Source organism: Arvicanthis niloticus, chromosome 15 (assembly GCF_011762505.2).
Source record: "Arvicanthis niloticus isolate mArvNil1 chromosome 15, mArvNil1.pat.X, whole genome shotgun sequence".
Taxonomy (NCBI): Eukaryota; Metazoa; Chordata; class Mammalia; order Rodentia; family Muridae; genus Arvicanthis; species Arvicanthis niloticus.
This window is the reverse complement of record NC_047672.1, coordinates 6,174,983-6,198,054: the sequence shown is the minus strand read 5'-3', so window position 1 is coordinate 6,198,054 and position 23,072 is coordinate 6,174,983. Positions and strand designations below refer to the sequence as shown.

Sequence of the window (23,072 nt, the reverse complement as noted above, 5' to 3'; positions counted from 1 at the left end):
ATTTTTTCAATTTCTACATATTCACTTTATATCTGACTCACAACCCCTCTTCTGGTTACCTTCTCCCACAATTTTTCCCACACACCTGCTTCCCCTTCTCCTAAGAGAGGGTTTGCTTTCCTTGCCTAGGCATCACTCTACCCTTGCTCTTCAAGTCTCCATAAGGCTAAGGGATTCCTTTCCAACTGAAGCCAGAGATACAGCCCAGATAGTATAGCATGTTCCACATACAAGCAACAGCTTTTTTGATAACAGTAATTCCAGTTGTTTGGGACACACATGAAGATGGATTGGTGTCCCTATGGCTCTACTGGGGTTCCTACCTGGCCAGAGGTGTCAGCCTCCCTGGTGTTCATATCCTCAAAGCTATGGGTCACTGTTAAGGACACTCCCATTAATTCTTTGGTTCTTTCTCTATCTCAGGTCTCCATCTCTTTCTGGATATGACCCCTAGCTCTTCCTCTCCCCATCAGTTGGAGGTTTTCATTCATTCTTATGGCCATCTGGCTATCATCCTTGCCCCTTATCACACCTGACCTTGAGGACCCCAACCCCCTGATCCCCTCTCACCCAATTCCTTTCTTTATCTGCCTTACATGATTTTTCCATTCCCCCTTCTATATGAGGCTCAAGCATCCTTGTTTTTGCCCTTCTTTCTCTCCAGCATTCTTGAATCTCTGGAGTATAGCATGGGTATCCTGTATTTTGTGGGGAGCCGACAGAAGGCGGCTATCATCCTTGCAGCCATCTTGAGCCATATACCCTGAGAAGATAATTGATTACAATAGCCTACACTAGCTGAGCACACTCTGATATCAACTTGCTTTAGATGCCCAGGATCTTCTCTTGGGTATGCGAGACTTAAAGCTGTGATTTAGAGCCTTAAGTCCATGAACCAACACAAGCCAAAACAGGCTTATGGAGCAGTCAGTTTCTTACCAACAAACAACAATCCTTGTCTGAACTTAGTCAAGCAACACCAGGAAGCCCAGGACTAGACCTCAGTTCTGCAACCCACTTAGTATTAACCCCAGAAATGGGACCTCAGGCCTTACTCACTGGAGTGTTTGGACCACTCTATCCAAATGTGTTTGGTCTGATAGTGGGAAGAAGCAGTACTACTATGCAGGGACTAAAAATTTTTCCTGGAGTAATAGATAATGATTATCAAGGAGAGATTACGGTAATGGCACAGGAAATTCAGAATATAGCCACCATTCCTACAGGAAGGAGGATAGCTAAAGTATTGTTACTTCCATTGTACCCTACTAATCACAAATATAAGAATCCTAAAAGAGGGGATCAAGGCTTTGGTTCCTCTGATGCATATTGGGTAAAGCCTATAGGTAAACAAAAACCTATGATGACACTATGGCTGGATGGAAAGGCATTCCGAGGCTTGGTTGACACAGGAGCTGATGTGACTATCCTAAAACAAAGCGATTGGCCTGCCACCTGGCCTCTGATCCCAACCTTAACCAATCTAAGGGGTATTGACCAAAGTCAAATTCCACAACAAAGCTCTAAGGTGCTGACATGGAAAGAAAAAGAAGGTAATGCAGGAAATATACAACCCTATGTCATCCCGTGCCTCCCAATTAATCTTTGGGGCAGAGATCTGTTATCCCAGTTGGGATTGGTTATATGCAGCCCTAATGAAGTAATCACGGCTCAAAAGATAAAATCTGGATTTTCCCCAGGGAAAAGAATTAAAAAAAAAAAATGTAAAGAAGGGATTATCTAACTTGGATCAGGCCATAAAGGCTCATGAGTTACATCACATTAATTCTGAAACTTTAAAAATTATGTTTAAAATTACCAGAGAACAAGCTAGATAAATTGTTAAACAATGTCAATCATGTGTTACACTTTTAGCAGTTCCTCATTTGGGCGTAAATCCAAAGGGACTGATACCAAACAGTATCTGGCAAATGGATGTTACTCATTATAATGAATTTGGCAATCAAAAATATATACATGTATGTGTACATACATACAGTGGTTTCATTTATGCGACATTACAATCTGGAGAAACAAGCAAGCATGTGATCAACCATATGCTTGCTACAATTGCTGTATTGGGTGTGCCTAAACAAATAAAGACTGACAATGGCCCAGGTTAAACAAGCTCCAGTTTCCACCAATTCTGTGGGATGTGTTTCTTGTAGGAGTCATGCTGATCACAAGTACATACATGTTGATTATCTTGGTCAGACATCAGATGCAATGCAAGCATCTTCATAGCATCAGCCATCTGAGTGCATCCCCTGAGAAAAAGGCTACACAAACCATCTTGCTACTGGTCGTTTTGTTTGTGCTTTTATACTTGGTGGACTTCATCATCTCATCCATCTCCATTCTGTTATGAAAATATAACCCAGTAATACTGACTGTTTAGAAGTTTTTGATGATGCCACTAGATTATTCTTTGTTTTTATTTTTTACATATTCACTTTACATCCAACTTATTTTCTCTCTTTAATTTACCTCCTGCCACAATACTTCCTCCACACCTACTTCCTCTTTTCCTCTTAAAGGTATCACCCCCCAGGCATCACCCTACCCTTACACTTCAAGTCTCTGTGAGGTTAAGTGATACTTTCCCACTGAAGCCAGAGACAGCCTAGATAAAAGAGCATGTCACATACAGAAAACAGCTTTTGGGATAACAGCCACTCTAGTTCTTTGGGACCCAAATGAACACCAAGCTGCATATCTGTTACATATGTGTGAAGAGGCCTACATCCAGCCCACATATAAGCTTTGGCAGGCAGTTCAGTCTCTGCTTCATCCCCCAACCCTGTATTTCTTGTAGATGGAATAACTTGGAGGCCTAAATTTTAGGGGTGGGTTTATGTTTCTATGGCTTCACTGGGGTTCCTGCCTGGCCAGAGGTGTCAGCCTCTTAGGGGTCCATATCCTCAGTGTTGGGAGTCACTGTTAAGAACACTCCCATTAATCATTTGGTGCCTTCCCTATCCCAAGTCTCTATCTCTTTCTGGATATGACCACTACCTCTCCCTGTCCCCATTGGTTGCAGACTTCCATTCATTCTTATGGTCATCTGACTATCACCCTTTTCCCTCATCTTTTCCACACCTGATGCTGAAGATCCCCATGTCCTGATCCCCTCTCTCATCCAGTTTTTTTCTTTCATCTACCTTCTATGACTTTTCCATTCCCTTTTCCAAATAAAGCTTAAGCATCCTTGTTTGTGCCCGCCTTCCTGTCCAGCCTCCTTGAGTCTATGAATTGTAGCATGAGCACCCTGTATTTTATGGCTAATATCTACTTATAAGTGAATACATACCATGCATATTTTTCGGGACTTGGTTACCACTTTCATAATGATATTCTAAAGATCCATATATTTTCATGCACATTTTATGGAGTCTCTCTTTTTCATAGCTAATAGTAAGTATTTCATTCTGTTGATGTGTCACATTTTCTTTATCAATTTTTCAGTTGAGGAACATCTAGGTTGTTTCCAGTTTCTGTCTACTGTGAATAAACCTATGGTATGAAGAAAGTTGAGCAAATATTTTTGTGGGATCTTGGAGCATCTTTTGGGTATATGCCCAGAAGTGGTATAGGTAGGTCTTGAGATAGTAATATTCCCAGGCTTATGACAAGCCACCAAATTGATTTCAAAGTGGTTGTACAAGTATGCATTTCTACCAGCAATCAAGGGTTGTTCCTGTTGCTCCATATCATAGCCAGCATGTGCTATCACTTGAGATTTGATATTTAAAAATACAATCAATCATGTGAAGGAAATGAATAAAGATGTTCAAGACCTAAAAATGGAATTAGAAGCAATAAAGAAAACAAAAAATGGGGTCAACTCTGAAGATAGAAAACCTAGGAAGAGAACAGGAACTACAGACACAAACATCATTAACAGAAAACAAGAAATAGAAGCAAGAATCTTAGGTGCAAAAGATATCATAGAAGGAATTCAAGCATTAGTCAAAGAAAATACCAAATGTAGAAAGTCTCTAACTCAAAACAACCATAAAATTTGTGACACTATAAAAGGCCATACCTAAGCATAAGAGGAATAGAGGATAGAAAAGAATGCCTGTTCAAAGAGCTAGAAAATATCTTCAACAAAATCATACCAGAAAACTACTTCCTACCTAACCTAAAACTTTCTTCCCTGACCTAAAAACAAAGATGGCCATAAACATAAAAGAAGCTTACAGAACAACAAATAGATTGGACTAGAAAAGAAAATCTTCCCACCATATAATACTCAAAATACAAAATATAAAAAACAAAGCATATTAAAACTGTAAGGAGAGAAGGCCTCATAAGATATAAACCTATTCTTATCAGAATTGTAGCTGAATTCTCAACAAAGACTTTAAAACCCAGAAGATCCTGGACAGATGTTTTGTAAAGCCTTTGAGACAGATGTGAGCACAGATTTCTATACCCAGCAAAATTCTTTATCAATGTAGATGGAAACATCAAGATATTCCCTTGATAAAGTCAAATTTAAACAAAATTGTTCTACTAATCCAGCCCTACAGAGATACTAGAAGGAAAACTCCAACACAAGGAGGGTATCTAAACCCAAAGAAACACAGGAAATTGATCATCTTACAGCAAAACCAAAAGAAGACAAACATATAGACACATGTGTTGAGAGCCTCTCTACCCAACGTTTGGGGGCCAAAATGTCTCGGACTGTTCTATCAATGTTTGAACCCACACTGCCAAAAGCGTTGGGGGCTAAATTGTTAGAGCCCACATGTCATCAAGCTGCTCTGGTTCACGGGTCAGGGTTCAGCAAGAGAGAGAGTGAGGATGGATTCAAGAAATGGAGACCAGACAGAGTGTGATTCAATTCCATTTATCCTTCAGTCTCTCTTCCTAGTCCAAGTCCCAAGTCTTGAGTTCCTAGTCCCTAGTTTCTAGTCCCTAATGCCTTCAAGTTCCAAATCCTGGGTTTTGGCACCAAGTCCTAATCCCAGTTCTCTAGTCCAAGTGTCTAGTTCCTAGTTCAAGTTCTCTTTCCAAGTGCAAGTGTCTAATTCCTAGTTTCTCTTCCAGGTCCCAAGTCTTTACTCTCAAGTGCCTACTACTTTCTTCTGTCTGCCTCTAGCCTTTTATATGTCTCACTTCTAAGCCACACCTTTAAGTCATGCCTTTAAGTCATGCCCTTAGGTCTTATCTCTAAATCTCTCACACCCAAGGGAAAATCCTGGGTATCTAAAACAAGATGTTATCAGAGTGTGCTCAGCTGTTGTAGGCTATTGTAAACAAGTCTTTTTTCAGGGTATATGGCTCAAGATGGCTGCAAGATGATAGCTGCCTTCTGTCAGCTCCCCACACACATGTACACACACACACACACATGCATGAAAACACACACACAGTATCAGCACTAACAGAAAAATAATAGAAATGAATAAGCATTTGTCTTTAATACCTCTTAACATTCCTTGCTTCAATTCACCAATAAAAAGCTGCAGGATAACAGACTGGATGCATAAAGTAAATAGAATTCTTCATTCTTCTGCATACAATAACACACTTTAGCAACAAAGATAGACATCTCTTCAGAGTAAAGGGCAATAAAAAACTTTTGAAGCAAATGTACTCAAGAAAAAAACTGGAGTAGCCATTTGAATATCAATAAAATAAACTTCTAATCAAAACAGATGGAGAAGGATACCTCATACTCACCAAAGGAAAACCTCACAAAGATAACATCTCAATTCAGAATACTCATGCCCCAAATGAAAGTGCAAACCCATTCATAAAATAAATATTAATAAAACTCAAATCACACATAGAACCTCACACCATAAAAGAAGAAGACTTCAACATCTTACTCTCACCAATGGACAAGTCATTAAAACAAAATCTAAACAAAGAAAATATAAAACTATTAGAAGTTATGAATCTTCAAGGCCAGTGTCACAGGACACTTTCTGTCTGAGCCTGCAACTAGAGCAGCCCTAAGGCTTCAGCTCTGCACCCAACCTCCCCAAACCAAAAGTAGGCTGGACTCCCAGGAGTTCCAACATGCCAAGGAGTGTAGGTGAGTAAGTCACAACCCCTCCTGCCCCAGGAACAGGGAGTAATTTGGGACCCATTGGGACACACAAACTCCCTCAAGGCTGGTGGCACAGGACCCATTCTGTCTGTGCCTGCACCTGGAGCAGCCCTAAGGCTTCAGCTCTGTACTCAACCCCCAAAAACCCAGAGGAGGCTGGACTTCCAGGAGCTACCACAACCAGGGTCTTGGGATCACAGGATCACAGCGACAGCTGGACTCTGAGGAGTTCTGACACAACCAAGATAACAGGACAGACAGGTTCCAGTCAGGGATAGTGAGTGAAAGTAGCAATAGAAATAACCAGATGGTGAAAGGCAAGTTTGAGAACATAAGCAACAGAACCCAAGGTTACTTGGCATCATCAGAACTTGGTTCTCCCACCATAGCAAGTCATGAATACCCAATGACACCAGAAAAGCAAGATTTAGGTTTAAAATCACTTTTCAAGATGATGATAGAAGACTTTAAGAAGGACATAAATAATTCCCTCAAAGGAATACAGAACACATGTAAACAAGTAGAAGCCCTTAAAGAGAAAACATAAAAATCCCTGAAAGAATTACAAGATAACAAAACCAAACAAGTGAAGAAATTGAACAAAATGATTCAGGACACAAAAACGGAAGTAGAAACAATAAAGAAATCACAAAGGGAGAATACCCAGAAGATAGAAAACCTAGGAAAGAGATCAGGAGTCATGGATACAAGCATCAACAACAGAATACAAGAGATAGAAGAGAGAATCTCAAGTGCAGAAGATACAGTAGAAAACATTGCACAACTGTAAAAGAAAATACAAAATACAAAAAAAAAAAAAAAAACCTCCTAACCAAAAACATCCAGGAAATCCAGGACACAATGAGAAGACCAAACCTAAAGATAATAGGTATAGAAGAAAGGGAAGATTCCCAACTTAAAAAGCCAGTAAATATCTCCAATAAATTATAGAAGAAAACTATGCTAATCTAAGAAAGGGGTGCCTATGAACATACAAGAAGCCTACTGAACTCCAAATAAACTAGACCAGAAAAGAAATTCACACAGTCACATAATAATCAAAACACCAAATGCACAAAACAAGAAAGAATATTAAAAGCAGTAAGGGGAAAAGGTAAAGTAACATATAAAGGCAGACCTATCAGAATTACAACAGACTTCACACCAGAGACTATAAAAGCAAAAAGATCCAGGAAAGAGGTCATACAGACCCTAAGAAAACACAAATGCCAGCCCATGCTATTATACCCAGAAAAACTCTCAATTACCATAGATGGAAAAACCAAGATATTCCATGACAAAACCAAATTTACGCAATATCTTTCCACAAATCCAGCCCTACAAAGGATAATAGAGGGAAGCCACCAAACTTGCTTTTGACAATGCATATTCCATGATGGGTAAGAAAGGCATTCTTGTCAGAATGACCTACGACAGGCTCAGTCTTGTTAATGTAATAAAAATGGGGAGAGACAAAAAACCATTGGGACTGCCTGGCAAGAATTTTGCATGGGCCAAGGACAAAGAAAGGGCTTCTTGGCAGGAATACGACACTGGCCAAGGACAAGGAAGTAGGCTTCAGGCAAGAATCTGACATTAGGCTAGAACAAAGAGGTAATTTCATGTAGGAATCTAAATCTTATGCTAGAATAAAGTAATCTCAGGCAGTAACCTAAATATTAGGCTACAAAAAAAGAAGTAATCTCAGACAAAAATCTAAATTTTAGGCTAGAATAAGGTAGTAAGCTTCAGACATGAAAAATGACATTGGGCTAGGACAGGGAAGTAGGCTCAGATACTTTGGTCATCCTGATAAGCCCTTAGAAACAGTGGTCACGGGACTGTTCACAATATTGAGTTTAATCTCTTGCTTTTTATTTGACTATTTGTGTTTATTATATTGCTTGCTCCTTGACTATTTGCACCTATTGTATTGCTAGACCCTCAACCTAGAAATGACTTTAATCTATGTATGTAAACAAAATAGTATAAAAGCATAAAGGAGGAGGCTGGATGGGATAGGGTGTTCTAGGAATCAGAAATGGGAAAGGGGATGAAATCTGTATTGAAAATAAATAAAATATCCAATAAAAAAGAAATTATGAACCAAATGGACCTAAAAGATATCTAGAGACCAAAAATTGAAAGAATATATCTTTTTCTTAGCACCACAAAGAACCTGTCCAACATTGACCATATATTCAGACACAAAGCAAACCTCAAGAGATACAAGAAGATTGCATAATCCCTTGCATCTTATCAGATCATCTAAGACTAAGGTAGGACTTCAACAACAACAGAAAGAACAGAAAGCACACACACTCATGGAAACGTAATAACTCTACACTCAATAATTAATTACTCAGAGAAGAAATAAGGTAAAAAAAGACTTTCTCAAATTCAGTGAAAATGAAGGCATAGCATACCCTAACTTTTGGGACACAGTGAAAGCAATGCTAAGAAGAACGTTCATAGCACTAAGTGCTTTCATAAAGAAATTGGAGATAGCTCAGTCTAACCACTTAACGACATACCTAAAAGTTTTAGAACAAAAATAAGCAAATATGCCTAAGTGTAGTAGATTGCAGGAAAAAGTCAAACTCAGGGCTGAAGTCAATCAAATACAAAGAGAACAATACAATGAATCAACAAAACCAAAATCTGTTTTTTCAAGTGTATTAACAAGATAGATAACTGCTTAACCAAACTAACTAGACATCAAAGAGACCATATCTAAATTAGTAAAAATCAGAACTGAAAAAGGAGATATAACAACAGAAACTGAGGTCTTTCTTACATCAAAAGCCTCTACTCTACAAAACCAGAAACTCTAAATTAAATGGTTGACTTTTTAGACAAATTCCATTTACCAAAGTTAAATAAATTTCAGGTATACTATCTGAACCCTTTAACAAATAGAAACCGTCATTAAAAATCTCCCAAACAAAGGAATTCAGGACCAGATGGTTTTAGTTCTATATCACATCAGACATTCACAAAGAGTTAATACCCATAATCCTCAAAGTATTCCAGAAAATTGAGGAGGAGCACAACCTAATTCATTCTATGAAGCTAAGGTCACCCTGATACCTAAAGCACACATAGACTCAACAAAAAGAGATTTTCAGACCAATTTCTATAATGAGCATCTACACAAAAAATATTCAATAAAATTTGAACAAACTAAATTCAAGAACACATTAAAAACATCATTCCCCATGATCAAATAGGCTTCATTCCAGGGTTTTGGAGATGGTTCAATTTATGAAAATTTATAAACACAACTTACCATATAATAAAACTTCAAAAAATTCAAGGGATCACCCCATTAGATACTAAAAATCCTCCAATAAAATCCAAAACACCTTAATTTTAAAAGTTAGAGATTCAAGGCACATACCTAAACATAATAAAAATGAATACACAGCCAGCCAAGAACATACTTAAAAATAAATGAAGAGAAATGTAAAATATCCCACTAACATCCATTAAATGACAAGTCTGCCTACTCTCTCCCAGTCTAATTAATACAGTACTTGAAGTTCTAGCTAGAACAATAAGACAACAAAAGGAGATCAATAGGATTCAAATGGGAGAGGAAGAATTCAAGGTCTCACCATTCGCAGATGACACTATAATATACATAAGTAACTCATAAAATACTACCAGAGCATTCCTACCTGTGATAAATGACTTCAGAAATGTACCTGGATATAAAACTAACTCAAAGAAATTACTATCTCCCCATATATAAATGAAAACCAGGCTGAGAAAGAAATCAGAGAAGCAACAGCTTTCCCAATGACCACAAATAATATGGTCTTTGCTGTAACTCTAACTAAACACATAAAAGATCTGTGTGGCCAAAAAATATCATCCTGAGTGAGGTAACCCAGTCACAAAAGAACACATATTGTATGTACTCACTGAAGGTTTTCTCTTTGCCATTGACTTAGGAGTATTTTCCCAAACCGGTGCCTATAACTTGAATATTGTTTTTCATTTTGAACCACAAACATGATATGTTCTAGCCTCTCGTACTACCAACTGAGCTACATCCCTGTCCCCATAGTCTGATATCTGTTGGTAATACAGTTTGATTATCTCACTTCTGTGTTTACTATAAGAAAGAAAACTTTCCTCAAGTATGTTTGGAGGAGGTGAACTTTTCTTAATTTTTTTTTTCAAAATCACTGTTAGTTTCTAGATGAGACACTGAAGCCATGGTCAATTAAGCATGGAGACCATTGCAAAAGTTTGGGAAGCAGGACAAATACTCTGGAGAAGTTATTCAACTTCTTTTCAATAGGATATTATTCTAACTTTTGTTTTGCTCACAAGGACTGAGATCTGTTAATCCACACAGAGGGATATGGCCTGGGAAGACTATCACCCCCAATTGAAATCCAGAGCTCAGCTGTGTTTACAACACTGTTCTCCTGGAATTGGGGAAGTTCACTTTTCCATTTGATGATGCCACTTTGTAAGGACCTTAAACTCAGAAATGTCTTCTCCAGATGACATGGTAAGTATGGGTCTATAGGGAGGTGAGCTGATGACATTTCTTCCTTATAACTACTTCTCAGGGTCCCATCCTACAAGGATGTTTATGGAAGGCTTAGCAGGGTGAGTATTGCTTTTTCTCTTCATTACATTGAGAGATGCAAGTATGTGTTAAAATGGAGCGGTATTTTCTGTATTAAGTGATTAGAGAAATCTCTTGCTTAGAATTTTGCTTTTGAGCCAACTGTATTATGAGCAAACACAGCAGATCCTTTTAGACATAGAAATATCAGTGCAAAGATTTTAAAATAACATATATTTTAATTAATATGATCTCTGATTACATATGTGACACTGAAATTGATCTACTGGAAAGAGGATGGGGCCCAACAGATTGATGGACAGAAAGGCATGAAAGGCTCATAATGTGAAGATCATCAATGGGTATTACATTGTGATTGAAAATGTCATGTTATTGCATAGCCATAACCTATCGGTAGAAATCGTATAATTAATATCAAGATGAACTTATAATTTCTTAAATGGTGCAAAATTTACTTTGACTTCAAATTTAAGGTTTTCATTGGTATGAGCTTCTTATTGATATAAGAGTGAGATGAATATTGATACTCTCATGGGCATTTTGCCTATATAACACATTTAGGAATACAAGGCTTAGACCCAGTCCTTCTTTAACTTTTTTTAACTGATTTGAGACAGTTAGCCTATGAGTTAAGGGACTATAGCAAATTCATGGCTTTGAGTGTATTGTTAGGGTGTTTTCCATATTTTACTTAGAAATAGCTGAGAGGAGTTAACAGAAAACAGTCCAGGTTACCTTACATGGATAGTTGGCTTTCAAAATGTCAGAAGTCCATAGAATTGACGTTACAAATATTTCTATATTAATGTTCATTTTGATTAGAGACCTGTCTGCTCCTGACAGCTTCCTGTCGTGGATTCTAAGAAGAAATTGAGCATCCTTGGAGTTACTCCAGTTGTGCGGTGACAGCCACTAGGCAAGAATTGCCTCTTCCCATCGACAGACAAATTACTGTCCAGAAAAGGACACACTTGCAGAATAGTCGACTGATTATATCTGCCTAGACAGAGTAATCAGCCCTTAATAATTCTGCATCACTAAGGTCTGTCAGATGACTCTGGGCCAGAAGGCTGAAGATTTGATGCTCCAACGTTCAGTAGTATAGGGGCTTTCCAGGTGTTCAGCAGTCTCTATAAATTGACAAAGTTTTAGAAGCTATGCTTAGTGCTTCCCATAATTTCAGTTAACTCAGTCATTCTGGATTTCTGATGGGGTTGAAGACCTATAGTCTCATAGCCAATCCTGGCTATTTACTTTAAGAGAAAAGATCTGAGTGGTTTTCAGCTGACATTCTCTCTAAAGCCAAGAAAAAAGCCAGGTTCAAAACTAAGTGTTTTAGTTAGGACAGATGACAGAGGTTCTGGTTAGTCAACAAAATGATGGACTGGGTATTAGGACTATCTTGTACCTCACTGGTACAATTAGGAATAACTATGTTCTAATTGCATTTTGAGAGAAAAGTTCTATTTTAACAGGAAGGGTGAAGCTAGGTGATGAGAGATAGAAAGAGAGAGAAAGAAAGGGGGAGCATGGAGGCAGATGTTCACGTGTCTCCACCAGTCAAAGATAGCTTATATATCTAGGTTGGGTATTGGGTTACACTTCTGATTGAACATTATCAAACTTATAAAGCCTTTGATTAACATTTTTAAAAAATGTATAAAAGCAAAAAGGAAAAGGGGGCATGGGATAGGGGTGTTCTAGGGAGGGAAAATGGGGAAAGAGGATGGCATTTGAAATGTAAATAAAATATAAAAAATAAATAAAAAAAGAAAATGTCATGTTACCATGCACTATTTATGATGGATATACACTTACATATATGTAAAAATAGCCACAGATGAAACATTTTAAGGGGCATATCTCTGACATGAAATTCTCTTAAGTGTATATTCCAGTAATGTTTCCACCTAGGTATTATCAAATGTGTTAGTCTTCCATCACCCATAACAAAACACTGAAATACCTTAAAGGGTAATAAAACCAGAAATGTACTGGTTTGCAGGACTATATTTATAATATTAATATGCATTTAAATTGTACTTTTTATTTTTTCATTTTACTACATTTCTCAAGTTAAATGGCTTTAATTATATGAAATTAAATGTATGTTTATATGAAACTGAAGCTAGGAGTACGCAACAAATATTAACTAATTTAGTCTTTGTCAGTTATATTTTATTATGTTAAGTTTGCATATACTTAGGAATTCTTTGGAAAGTTTTCCACAGTTATTTGTGTGTTTCAATTAAAATGAATTCAGTTTTAATAGTTCCAAGTTTTCTAAATTGAACTTGGAAATATTGCTACTGATATAAGATTGAGTAAGCTTTTCATCAGCAGTGAGAAAATATTTGCAATTTTCAAACATTATAAAGTTCTTTAAAGTAAAATTCTAAAAGTTCTCTCTAAAAGTTACACAGAACAATTGCAAACTAAAATATGCACTCTATGCAGCATATGTGTGTTTCCTGTTACATGTGTGATAAACTCAATTTCCAAAGAACAATCTATGCATGTATGATATTTAAAAGTATCAGGTAATAGCTATGAATTAATAACTTATAAAAAAGTGATCAGTATTTACACCTGGTGTCATTGATTACTGTATAAAGATTCCATGGGATTGGCTTAGGTGGCTGAGGTCTTCATCTTCTGGAATTCACAAAGGCTTATTCTATTTTTGTGGATTGTTTTGGCTTTTGTTTTTTGTTTGTTTGAGTTTTTGTTTTGAATTTTGGTCTATTTTATTTATTTATATATTTATTTGTTTTTGAATATTTTACTGACATTTCAGATGTTATCTCCTTACTATATTTCCACCCTCCAGGAACACCCTATCCTATCCCCCTTCCTCCTACTTCTATGAGGATGTGCCCCCACCCACCAACCCACTCCCACCTCCCCACCCTTGAATTCCCCCACAGTGGCCATCCAGCCTTCATGAGACCAAGGATCTCCTCTCCCACCTATGCCCAACAAGGCTACCTCCCCTACATATAAAGCTGGAGCCATGGGTCCCTCCCTGTGTGCTCCCAGGCTGGTGGTTTAGACCCTGGGAGCTCTGGTTGGTTGGTAGCTATTGTTGCTCTCCTCATAGGGCTACAAACCCTTTCAGCTCCTTCTGTCTTCTCTATAACTCCTCCATTGAGAACCCCATGATCAGTTCAATGGTTAGTTGTAAGCATCTGCCTCTGAATATGTCAGACTCTGGTGAACTTCTAAAAAAAATATCTATATCAGGCTCCAGTCAGCATACACTTTCTGACATCCACATCAGCATCTACTTTGGTGACTGCACATGGGATGGATACCCAGGTGAAACAGTCTCCAGATGGCCCCTCCTTCAGTTTCTGTCCCACACTTTGTCTCCATATTTGCTCCCTCAAGTATTTTGTTACTCCTTCTAAGAAGGACCAAAGAACCCACACATTGGTCTTCCTTCTTCATGAGCTTCATGTGGTCAGTGAGTTGAATCTTGGGTTTTGTGAGCTTCTGGGCTAATATCCAATTATCAGTGACTTAATACCAGGTGTGTTCTTTTATGATTGGGTTACCTCACTCAGGATGATATTTTCTAGTTCCATCCATTTGCCTAAGAATTTCATGAATTCATTGTTTTTAATAGCTGAGTAATACTCCATTGTGTAAATGTACAACATTTTCTGTATCCATTCTTTCATTGAAGGACATCAGGGTTCCTTCCAGCTTCTGACTATTATAAATAAGGCTGCTATGAATACAGTGAAGCATATGTCCTTGTTATAGGTTGGAGCATCTTCTGTGTATATGCCCAGGAGTGGTAGAGCTGGGTCCTCAGATAATGCTATGTCAAATTTTCTGAGGAACCTCCAAACTGATTTCCAGAGTGGTTGCACCAGCTTACAATCCCAACAACAATGGAGGAGCATTCCTCTTTCTCCACATCCTTGCCAGCATCTGCTGTCATCTGAGTTTTTAATCTTAGTCATTCTGACTGCTGTGAGGAGGAATCTCAGGGCTGTTTAGATTTGCATTTCCATGATCACTAAAGATGTTGGTCATTTCTTTAGGTGTTTCACCAGTATTTGATATTCCTCAGTTGAAAATTTTTTATTGAGCCCTGTACCCCATTTTAAATAGGGTTATTTGATTGTCTCGAGTCTAATTTCTTGAGCTTTTTGTAAATTTTGGATATTAGCCCTCTATCAGATGTAGGATTGGTAAAGATCGTTTCCCCATCTGTGGGTAGCAGTTTTGTCCCATTGACAGTGTTCTTTTTCTTACAGAAACTTTGCAATTTTATGAGATCCCATTTGCAATTCTTGATCTTAGAGCATAAGCCATTGGTGTTCTGTTCAGGAACTTTTCCCCCATGCCCAAGTATTCAAGGTTCTTCCCCACCTTCTCTTCTATTAGTTTCACTGTATCTGGTTTTAGGTGATGGTCCTTTATCCACTTGGACTTGAGCTTTGTACAAGGCGATAAGAATGGATCAATTTTTGTTCTTTTACATGTTCTATTCCAGTTGAACCAGCACCATTTGGTGAAAATGCTGTCCTTTTTCCACTGGACAGTTTTAGCTCCATTGTCAAAGATCAAGTGACCATAGGACTTTCTTCTTAAAGAAATAAAAAAGGAGGAAAGGCAGAGAGCCTTGGAGGCTTCTTGGCAAGAATCTGACATGGGGTAGGGACAAGGAAATGGGCTGCTTGGCAGGAATATGACATTGGCTAAGGACAGGGAAGTAGGATTCAGGCAGGAATCTGATATTAGGCTAAAACAAAGAAGTAATTTCAGGTAGGAATCTAAATCTTAGGCTAGAACAAAAAAGTAATTTCATACAGAAATCTAAATTTTAGGCTAGAACAAGAAAGTAGGCTTCAGACATGAAAATGACTTTGTGCTAATTCAGAGAAGTAGGCTCAGAAACTTTGGTTATCCTGATTAACCATTAGAAACAGTGATCATGGGAGTGTTCATGTAATTAGGTAATGCCTTGCTTGTTCTTTGACTATTTGTGTTTATTGTTTTGCTTGTTGCTTGACTATTTTCATCTATTGTATTGTTATACCCTCAACCTAGAACTAACCTTAATACATGTGTGTAATTAACATGATATAAAAGCAAAGAGGAGAATAGAGAATTGAATAGAGTTTTCTAGGGAGGGAAAATGGCAAAATGTGATGACACCACTATTGTAAATAAATAAAACATTTAATGAAAAAAGAATGATAATGTGATGTAAATTTCAAGAATTAAATTTTAACTTAAATAAATTACAAATATATGAAGAGAAATAAAAAGATGTTTCATTTTCTGTATGTGATAAATATTTACAAAGCAATTGACGAACTAGAGAGATTAAAGTATATACCTTAAGAAAAGAACATGTTAGAACACTATCTCTTACTTTATATTAACATACTTTTATGTTATTTTATTATATGTTTTGTTATAATAAATTGTTTGTGAACAAAAAGTAAAAATTTTATACATATGTGGTTTGTGCATTTGCAATTTTAATATTCAAATAAGGCTAGTGTTTTTCAATTGGGTGACTAAGTCTTGAATTAAGTATTATCCAGTGGCTTTTATTTGGAAATTATTTATTTATTTATGTATTTATATGAATGTTTTGCCTGCATGTGTGTCTGTGTAACAGTGGTATGACATATCAGAGAGGACAATGTATATTCTGGAACTAGAGTTAGACATTGTCTGGAGCTACAACATCATTGCTAAGAAGCTAATAGAGGCCCTTTGCAAGTGATACAAGTGATCATAACAACAAATATGACTCTCAAGCCCATATCCTTAAGCTATCAAACAACAGACCATCACTGTGTAGCTACTGTAAGGCTTTGTTGATGAGAGAATTCAATGTCTGGCTCTGGACTTTGAGATGAATCCACTTCTTTATTTGATTAAACATTTTAGGATCAAAAATCATGTAAATATGACATACAATTTATCATGTCATATTCATAGTGATATTATAGGATGGTTTCTTCTACTAATTTCTGGATTGTTTTTTATACATACATGCATGTATGTGTCTATATATGCAGAATATGTAAATAAGGTTGATAAAATTATTGGCCATAAGATTCTCACAAGAATATGAGTTAATATAGTTGTTTTCTATTTCTTTATGACAAAGCTGATTTTGAAGTACTGAATTAAATCAACTCAATAATAAATTGTTCCTGGTAACAGGCATGTAACTTATCTAAGCACCAAAGGTAAGACAGTTTAGTAAAACTGTAAAAAAAATGTCTGGATCCTGATGACACATGATAACATTTGGGACCTTGTTTTCAACTGCATGTAAAGGAATCTCTTTTAAACTGAAATTCTCAAACAGCATCACTATCTGGTCATCTTAAACAAGTTCGTGTTTGTCATAATGTGTGGAAAATACTACATGCCTTACTGTCAGCAGTTCTCTTTTATTGTAGGCTTCCAGCTGGACATCTTCAGATGTGATTATGTGGCCTGTAGAAAGTACAGAAATCAAAGAAGCAAAATGGAAATATTGCCAAGATAGGTGTTGCAAAGGGGGGGGGGCAATAGAGAGCTGAAAAGCAGGGTATTCTAGTCAGAGAAATTGAAAAGACAGTGCTTACTGAGTGAAAGAAGGAGATAAACACAGAGGTTAGGAGGTAAAAAAGGAGTAGCAGGAAAAAATTATCAGAGATGGAAATAGGAACATGGGTGGGTTCTTAGGTAAAGGGGAGGGAGATAAATTTAGAGAATGATGTAGTTAGGTAAAATAAATATAAATATCTGAAAAAGCCCTAAGAAATCTTACTGTTAGTGATTTACTTTTCTCCTAAATAAAAAGGAAAGAAAAATAGTGTTTCTCCTGATATCTGGGAGTTAGTTCTTTAATACTGAAATGGGGTTCCTAAAGGGCTTAAATGGAATGAAAACTGAACTATAAGCCATTTACAGCCACTTATACCCATAATAGTTATACAATTAATAGAATATAGAATGTACACTAATGGTCTCAAACTGTATCTGTCTCTTCAGTTCTAGATTCTGGGGATGTACAGTTTCATGAAAAAAAGAAACATTAAAAAAAAGATGAATCAAGATAGACCTCTTGCTGAGTAAGATAAGGATATTATCATGAATTACAATGGTGATTCAATTAGAATTGGGAGTCAACACAATGATAGTTGTAAAATAGAACATAGTCAATATATGAAGTATGTGACAGAATCACCTGATTTTTTAAATATCTTTTGTGACTTTTTTTCCAAGCTCAACACGGGTTTTATTCATCTGTACAATTCTGATTAATATTCTGTGCTCATCAGTACTGTTTTAGATATTAAATATAAAATGAGAGAAATTATATCAACAGTATTACATTTCTAATTCATAAGAGTCAGGTAAATCAGGCAAAATTTTTTTATGTACAGATATGACTGTGAATGCATTTATTATCTGTAATATTCTATATATACAAAAATACATGAAGAGTATCTAGACATACAGGCCATGATGTACACTCTGGAACACCAAAAGTTAAAGAGGCAGAGTAATCAAGAGTTAGTATAGAAAACAGAGTGATGATATAAACATACTGCCCAGGGAATCACAAGTTTAATGTGTTCTCTATTTCTTTTTCAGGAATAAGAAATATGCTTCCACTATGCTCTTAAGATGAATACACATTTCACTTATGTTCTCGATTGAGAATGTCCTTTATTTTCAAGCTGGGATTGGAGTCCTAGCCAATATGTTTCTTCTAGTTTTTTATATTTTCATAATCTTAGGTAACAGATCTAAGCTCATTGATCTGATCTCTTTTCAACTGACCTTTGTTCACATAATTATGATACTCACTGGAGGAAATATCATGCTTACAGATGTATTTGAGTCTCTGATTGTTGAGAATGACATCAAATGTAAGGCAACTTTATACACAAACAGGGTGATGAGAGGCCTCTCTATCAGCATCACCTGCCTCCTGAGTGTGTTCCAGGCTGTCACAATCAGTCCCAGTACCTCTTTGCTGGCAAAATTTAAACATAAATTAAGAAAACACATGATTAATGCTTCTTTTCTTTATATTTGGTCTTTCAATTTATCTCTTAGTAGTAACCTGATCTTCTATGTTGGTGGTTTTACCAATGTGAGTGAGACCAAGAAGATGAAGGTCACTAAATCCTGCTCACTCTTCCCCATGAACTACATCATCAGGGGACTGATTGTGACAGTGACAACCTCGAGGGATGTGTTTCTTGTAGGAGTCATGCTGATCACAAGTGCATACATAGTGATTATCTTGGTCAGACATCAGAGGCAATACAAGCATCTTCACAGCATCAGCTATCTGAATGCATCCCCTGAGAAAAAGGCTACACAAACCATCTTGCTACTGGTTGTTATCTTTGTGCTTTTATACTTGGTGGACTTCATCATATCATCCATCTCCATTCTGTTATGGATATACAACCCAGTAATCTTGAATGTTCAAAAGTTTTTGATGAATACCTATCCTACAATTACTCCTTTGGTACAAATCATTTCAGATAAGAGAATAATCAATGTGTTGACAAACATGCAGTCAAAATGCCACTAGATTACTTTTTTGTTTTTGTTTTTTACATATTCACTTTATATCCAACTCATTTCCTCTCTTCAAGTTACCTCCTGCCACAATACTTCCTCCACACCTACTTCCCCTTCTCCTCTGAAAGGTACCCCCAGGCATCACACCACCCTTGCACTCAAGTCTCTGTGAGGTTAAATGATTCTTTTCTCACTGAGGCCAGAGAGACAGCCTAGATAGAAGAGCATGTCACATACAGGAAACTGCTCTTTGGATAGCAGCCACTCTAGTTCTTTGAGACCCAAATGAATACCAAGCTACATATCTATTACATATATGTGAGGAAGCCTACATCCAGCCCATGTATATTTTTTAGCAGGCAGTTCATTCTCTAAGAGACCCAATAGTTCAGGTTAGTTGACTCTATAGGTCTTCCTTAAAAGTTCCTATTCCCTTTTGGGAAGCAATTCTTTCTCCTATTCTTCTATAAGTGTCCCCATGCTCTATACACAGTTTGGATGTGGGTGCCTGCATCTGTCTGAGTCAGCTGCTAGGTGGAGGCTCTCAGAGAAAACTCATGCCAGACTCCTGTTCAAAGCAAAACAGGTATCATTAATAGACTTGGGGTTTGGTGCTTTCCTATGGGATGGATATCTAGATGGACCGATTATTGGTTCTCTATTCCCCCAGTGTCTGCTTCATCCCCCATCCCTGCATTTCCTGTAGATGGGATAACTTGGGGGCCTTAATTTTGGGGATAAATTGATGTCTTTATGACTCCACTGGCATTCCTGCTTGGCCAGAGGTGTCAGTCTCTTAGGGGTCCATATCCTCAATGCTGGGAGTTACTTTTAAGAACACTCTCATTAATTATTTTGTGCCTTCCCTATCCCATGTCTCCATCTCCTTCTGGATATTACCCCTTCCTTTCCCTGTCTCCATTAGTAGCAGAATTCCATTCATTCTTATGATCTTCTGGCTATCACCCTTTTCCTTCACCACACCTGATGCTGAAGACCCCCATGTCCTGATTCCTTTTCTCATCCAGTTTCTTTCTTCATCTACCTTCTATGACTTTTTCATTCCCTCTTCCAAATGAGGCTCAAGCATCGTTGCTTGTGCCCTCCTTCCTGTCCAGCCTCCTTGAGTCTGTGGATTGTAGCATGGACTTCTGGTATTTTATGGCTAATATCTACTTAAAAGTGATACATAACATGAATATCTTTTGGGACTTGGTTACCATATTCATAATGATATTCTAAAGATCCAAATATTTTTCTGCAAAATTTATGGTGTCTTTGCTTTTAATAGCTGAATAATAAGTATTCCATTGTGTTGACATGTCACATTCTCTGTATCAATTTTTCAGTTGAGGAATATCTAGGTTGTTTTCACTTTCTGGCTATTATGAATAAAGCTATGGTGTGAACAATGTTGAGCAAATATTTTTGTGGAATGTTGGAGCACCTTTTGGGTATATGCCCAGGAATGGTATAGGTGGGTCTTGAGGTAGGACTATTCCTAGGCTTCTGACAAACCACCAAATTGATTTCAAAGTTGTTGTTGTACAAGTATGTATTTCTACCAGCAATGGAGGGGTGTTCCTCTTGTTCTATATCATAGCCAGCATGTGCTATCACTTGAGATTTGATATTTGAAAATACAATCAAACATGTGAAGGAAATGAATAATTATGTCCAAGACACAAAAATGGAATTAGAAGCAATAAAAAAAACAAAAGTGGAGTCGACTGTGAAGATAGAAAACCTAGAAAGTGAACAGGAACAACAGACACAAGTATTATTAATATAAAACAAGAAATAGAAGCAAGAATCTTAGGTGTAAAAAATACCATAGAAGAAATTCAAACATCACTCAAAGAAAATACCAGATGTAGAAAATTTCTAACTCAAAATATCCATAAAATTTGTGACACTATAAAAGGTCATACCTAAGGATAAGAGGAATATAGGATGGAAATGATTCCCAACAAAGAGCTAGAGAATATCATCAACAAAATCATACAAAAAAAACTACTTCCTACCTAACCTAAAACTTCTTTCCCTGACGTAAAAACAAAGATGGCCGTAAATATACAAGAAGCTTACAGAACAACAAATAGATTGGACTAGAAAAAAAAATCTTCCCACCATACAATACTCAAAATACTAAATGTAGAATACAAACAAAGCATCTTAAAAGTGTAAGGAGAAAAGGCCTTGTAAGGTATAAACCTATTCCTATCAGAATTGCAGCTGACTTCTCAACAGACTTTAAAACTCAGGAGATCCTGGACAGATGTTTCGTAAAGCCTTTGAGACCACAGATGTGAGCACAGATTACCATACCCAGCAAAAGTCTCCATCACTGTAGATGAAAAAATAAGATATTCCCTTGATAAAGTGAAATTTAAACAAAATTGTTTTACTAATTAAGCTCTACAGAGATACTAGAAGGAAAACTCCAACATAAGGAGGGTAGCTACACCCAAGGAAACACAAGAAATTGATATTTTACACCAAAAACAAAAAAGAGAAACACACAGACACATGCATGCACACATACACAAACACACATGCACACACACACACAGTATTAAAACTAACAAAAATAATAGAAACTAATAAGCATTTGTCTTTAATATCGCACAACATTCATTGCTTCAATTCACCAATACAAAGCTGCAAGATAACAGACTGAATGCATAAAGTAAATAGGATTCTTCATTCTGCTGAATACAATAACACACCTCAGCAACAAAGATAGATATCTTCTCATAGTAAAAGGCCAGAAAAAAATTTTAAAGCATGTACTCTAGAAACAAGCTGGAGTAGCCATTCTAATAACTAATAAAATAGACTTCCAATCAAAAGAGATGGAGAAGGATATATTATATCCACCAAAGGAAAAACTCACCAAGATAACATCTCAATTCTGAATATATTTATGCCCAAAATAAAAGTGCAAACTCATTCATAAAAGAAACATTAATAAAACTCAAATCAAACATGCAACCTCACACCATAAAAGTAGAAGACTTCAACAACTCACTCTTCAATGGACAAGTCATTGAAACAAAATCTAAACAAAGAAAATATAAAACTATTAGAAGTTATGAACCTTCAAGTCCAGTAGTACAGGACCCTTCTTGTCTGAGCCAGCAACTGGAGCAGCCCTAAGGTTTCAGCTCTGCACCCAACCTCCCAAAACCCACAGGAGGCTGTACTCCCAGGAGTTCCAACACACCCAGGAGTGTAGGTGAGTAAGTCAAAACTCCCCAGCCCCCAAAACAGGGAGTAATTTGAGAGCCACTGGGATACGCAAACTCCCTCAAAGCCAGTGGCACAGGACCCTTCCTGTATGCGCCTGCACCTGGAGCATCTCAAAAGCTCTGTATCAACCCTCTAAACCCCAGAGGAGGGTAGACCCCCCAGGAGCTCTAACACAGGAACATACAATAGTAGGATCACAGGATCTCAGGAGCTTGGGTACACAAGGATTTCAGGAGCCCAGTAGCAGCCTGACTCCCAGGAGCTATCACAACCAAGGTTTCAGAATCACAGGATCAAGAGACAGCTGGACTCTGAGGAGTTCTAACACAGCCAAGATAACAGGACAGACAGGCCCCAGTCAGAGATAGTGAGTGAAGGTAGCACTAGAAATAACCAGATGGCAAAAGCAGGCATAAGAACTTAAGCAACAGAAACCAAGGTTATTTGGCATCATCAGAACCTAGTTCTCTCAACATAACAAGTCATGAATACACAATGACACCAGAAAAGCAAGATTCAGATTTAAAATGACTTCTCATGATGATGATAGAAGACTTTAAGAAGGACATAAATAACACC

General features: G+C 37.2%; 1 protein-coding gene across 1 annotated transcript; it reads left to right on the top strand.

Moving 5' to 3' along the window:
• The first annotated feature begins 18,348 nt into the window (after positions 1-18,348).
• Positions 18,349-19,251, top strand: LOC117720878 (vomeronasal type-1 receptor 100-like). Its single transcript, XM_034519580.1, has one exon. It carries the CDS (start codon positions 18,349-18,351, stop codon positions 19,249-19,251), a length of 903 nt encoding a protein of 300 aa, XP_034375471.1.
• The last annotated feature ends 3,821 nt before the right edge of the window (positions 19,252-23,072 follow it).

Excerpts from the sequence above, each read along its gene's own strand:
- LOC117720878 (XM_034519580.1), top strand. The coding sequence starts at position 18,349 with ATGTTCTCGATTGAGAATGTCCTTTATTTTCAAGCTGGGATTGGAGTC.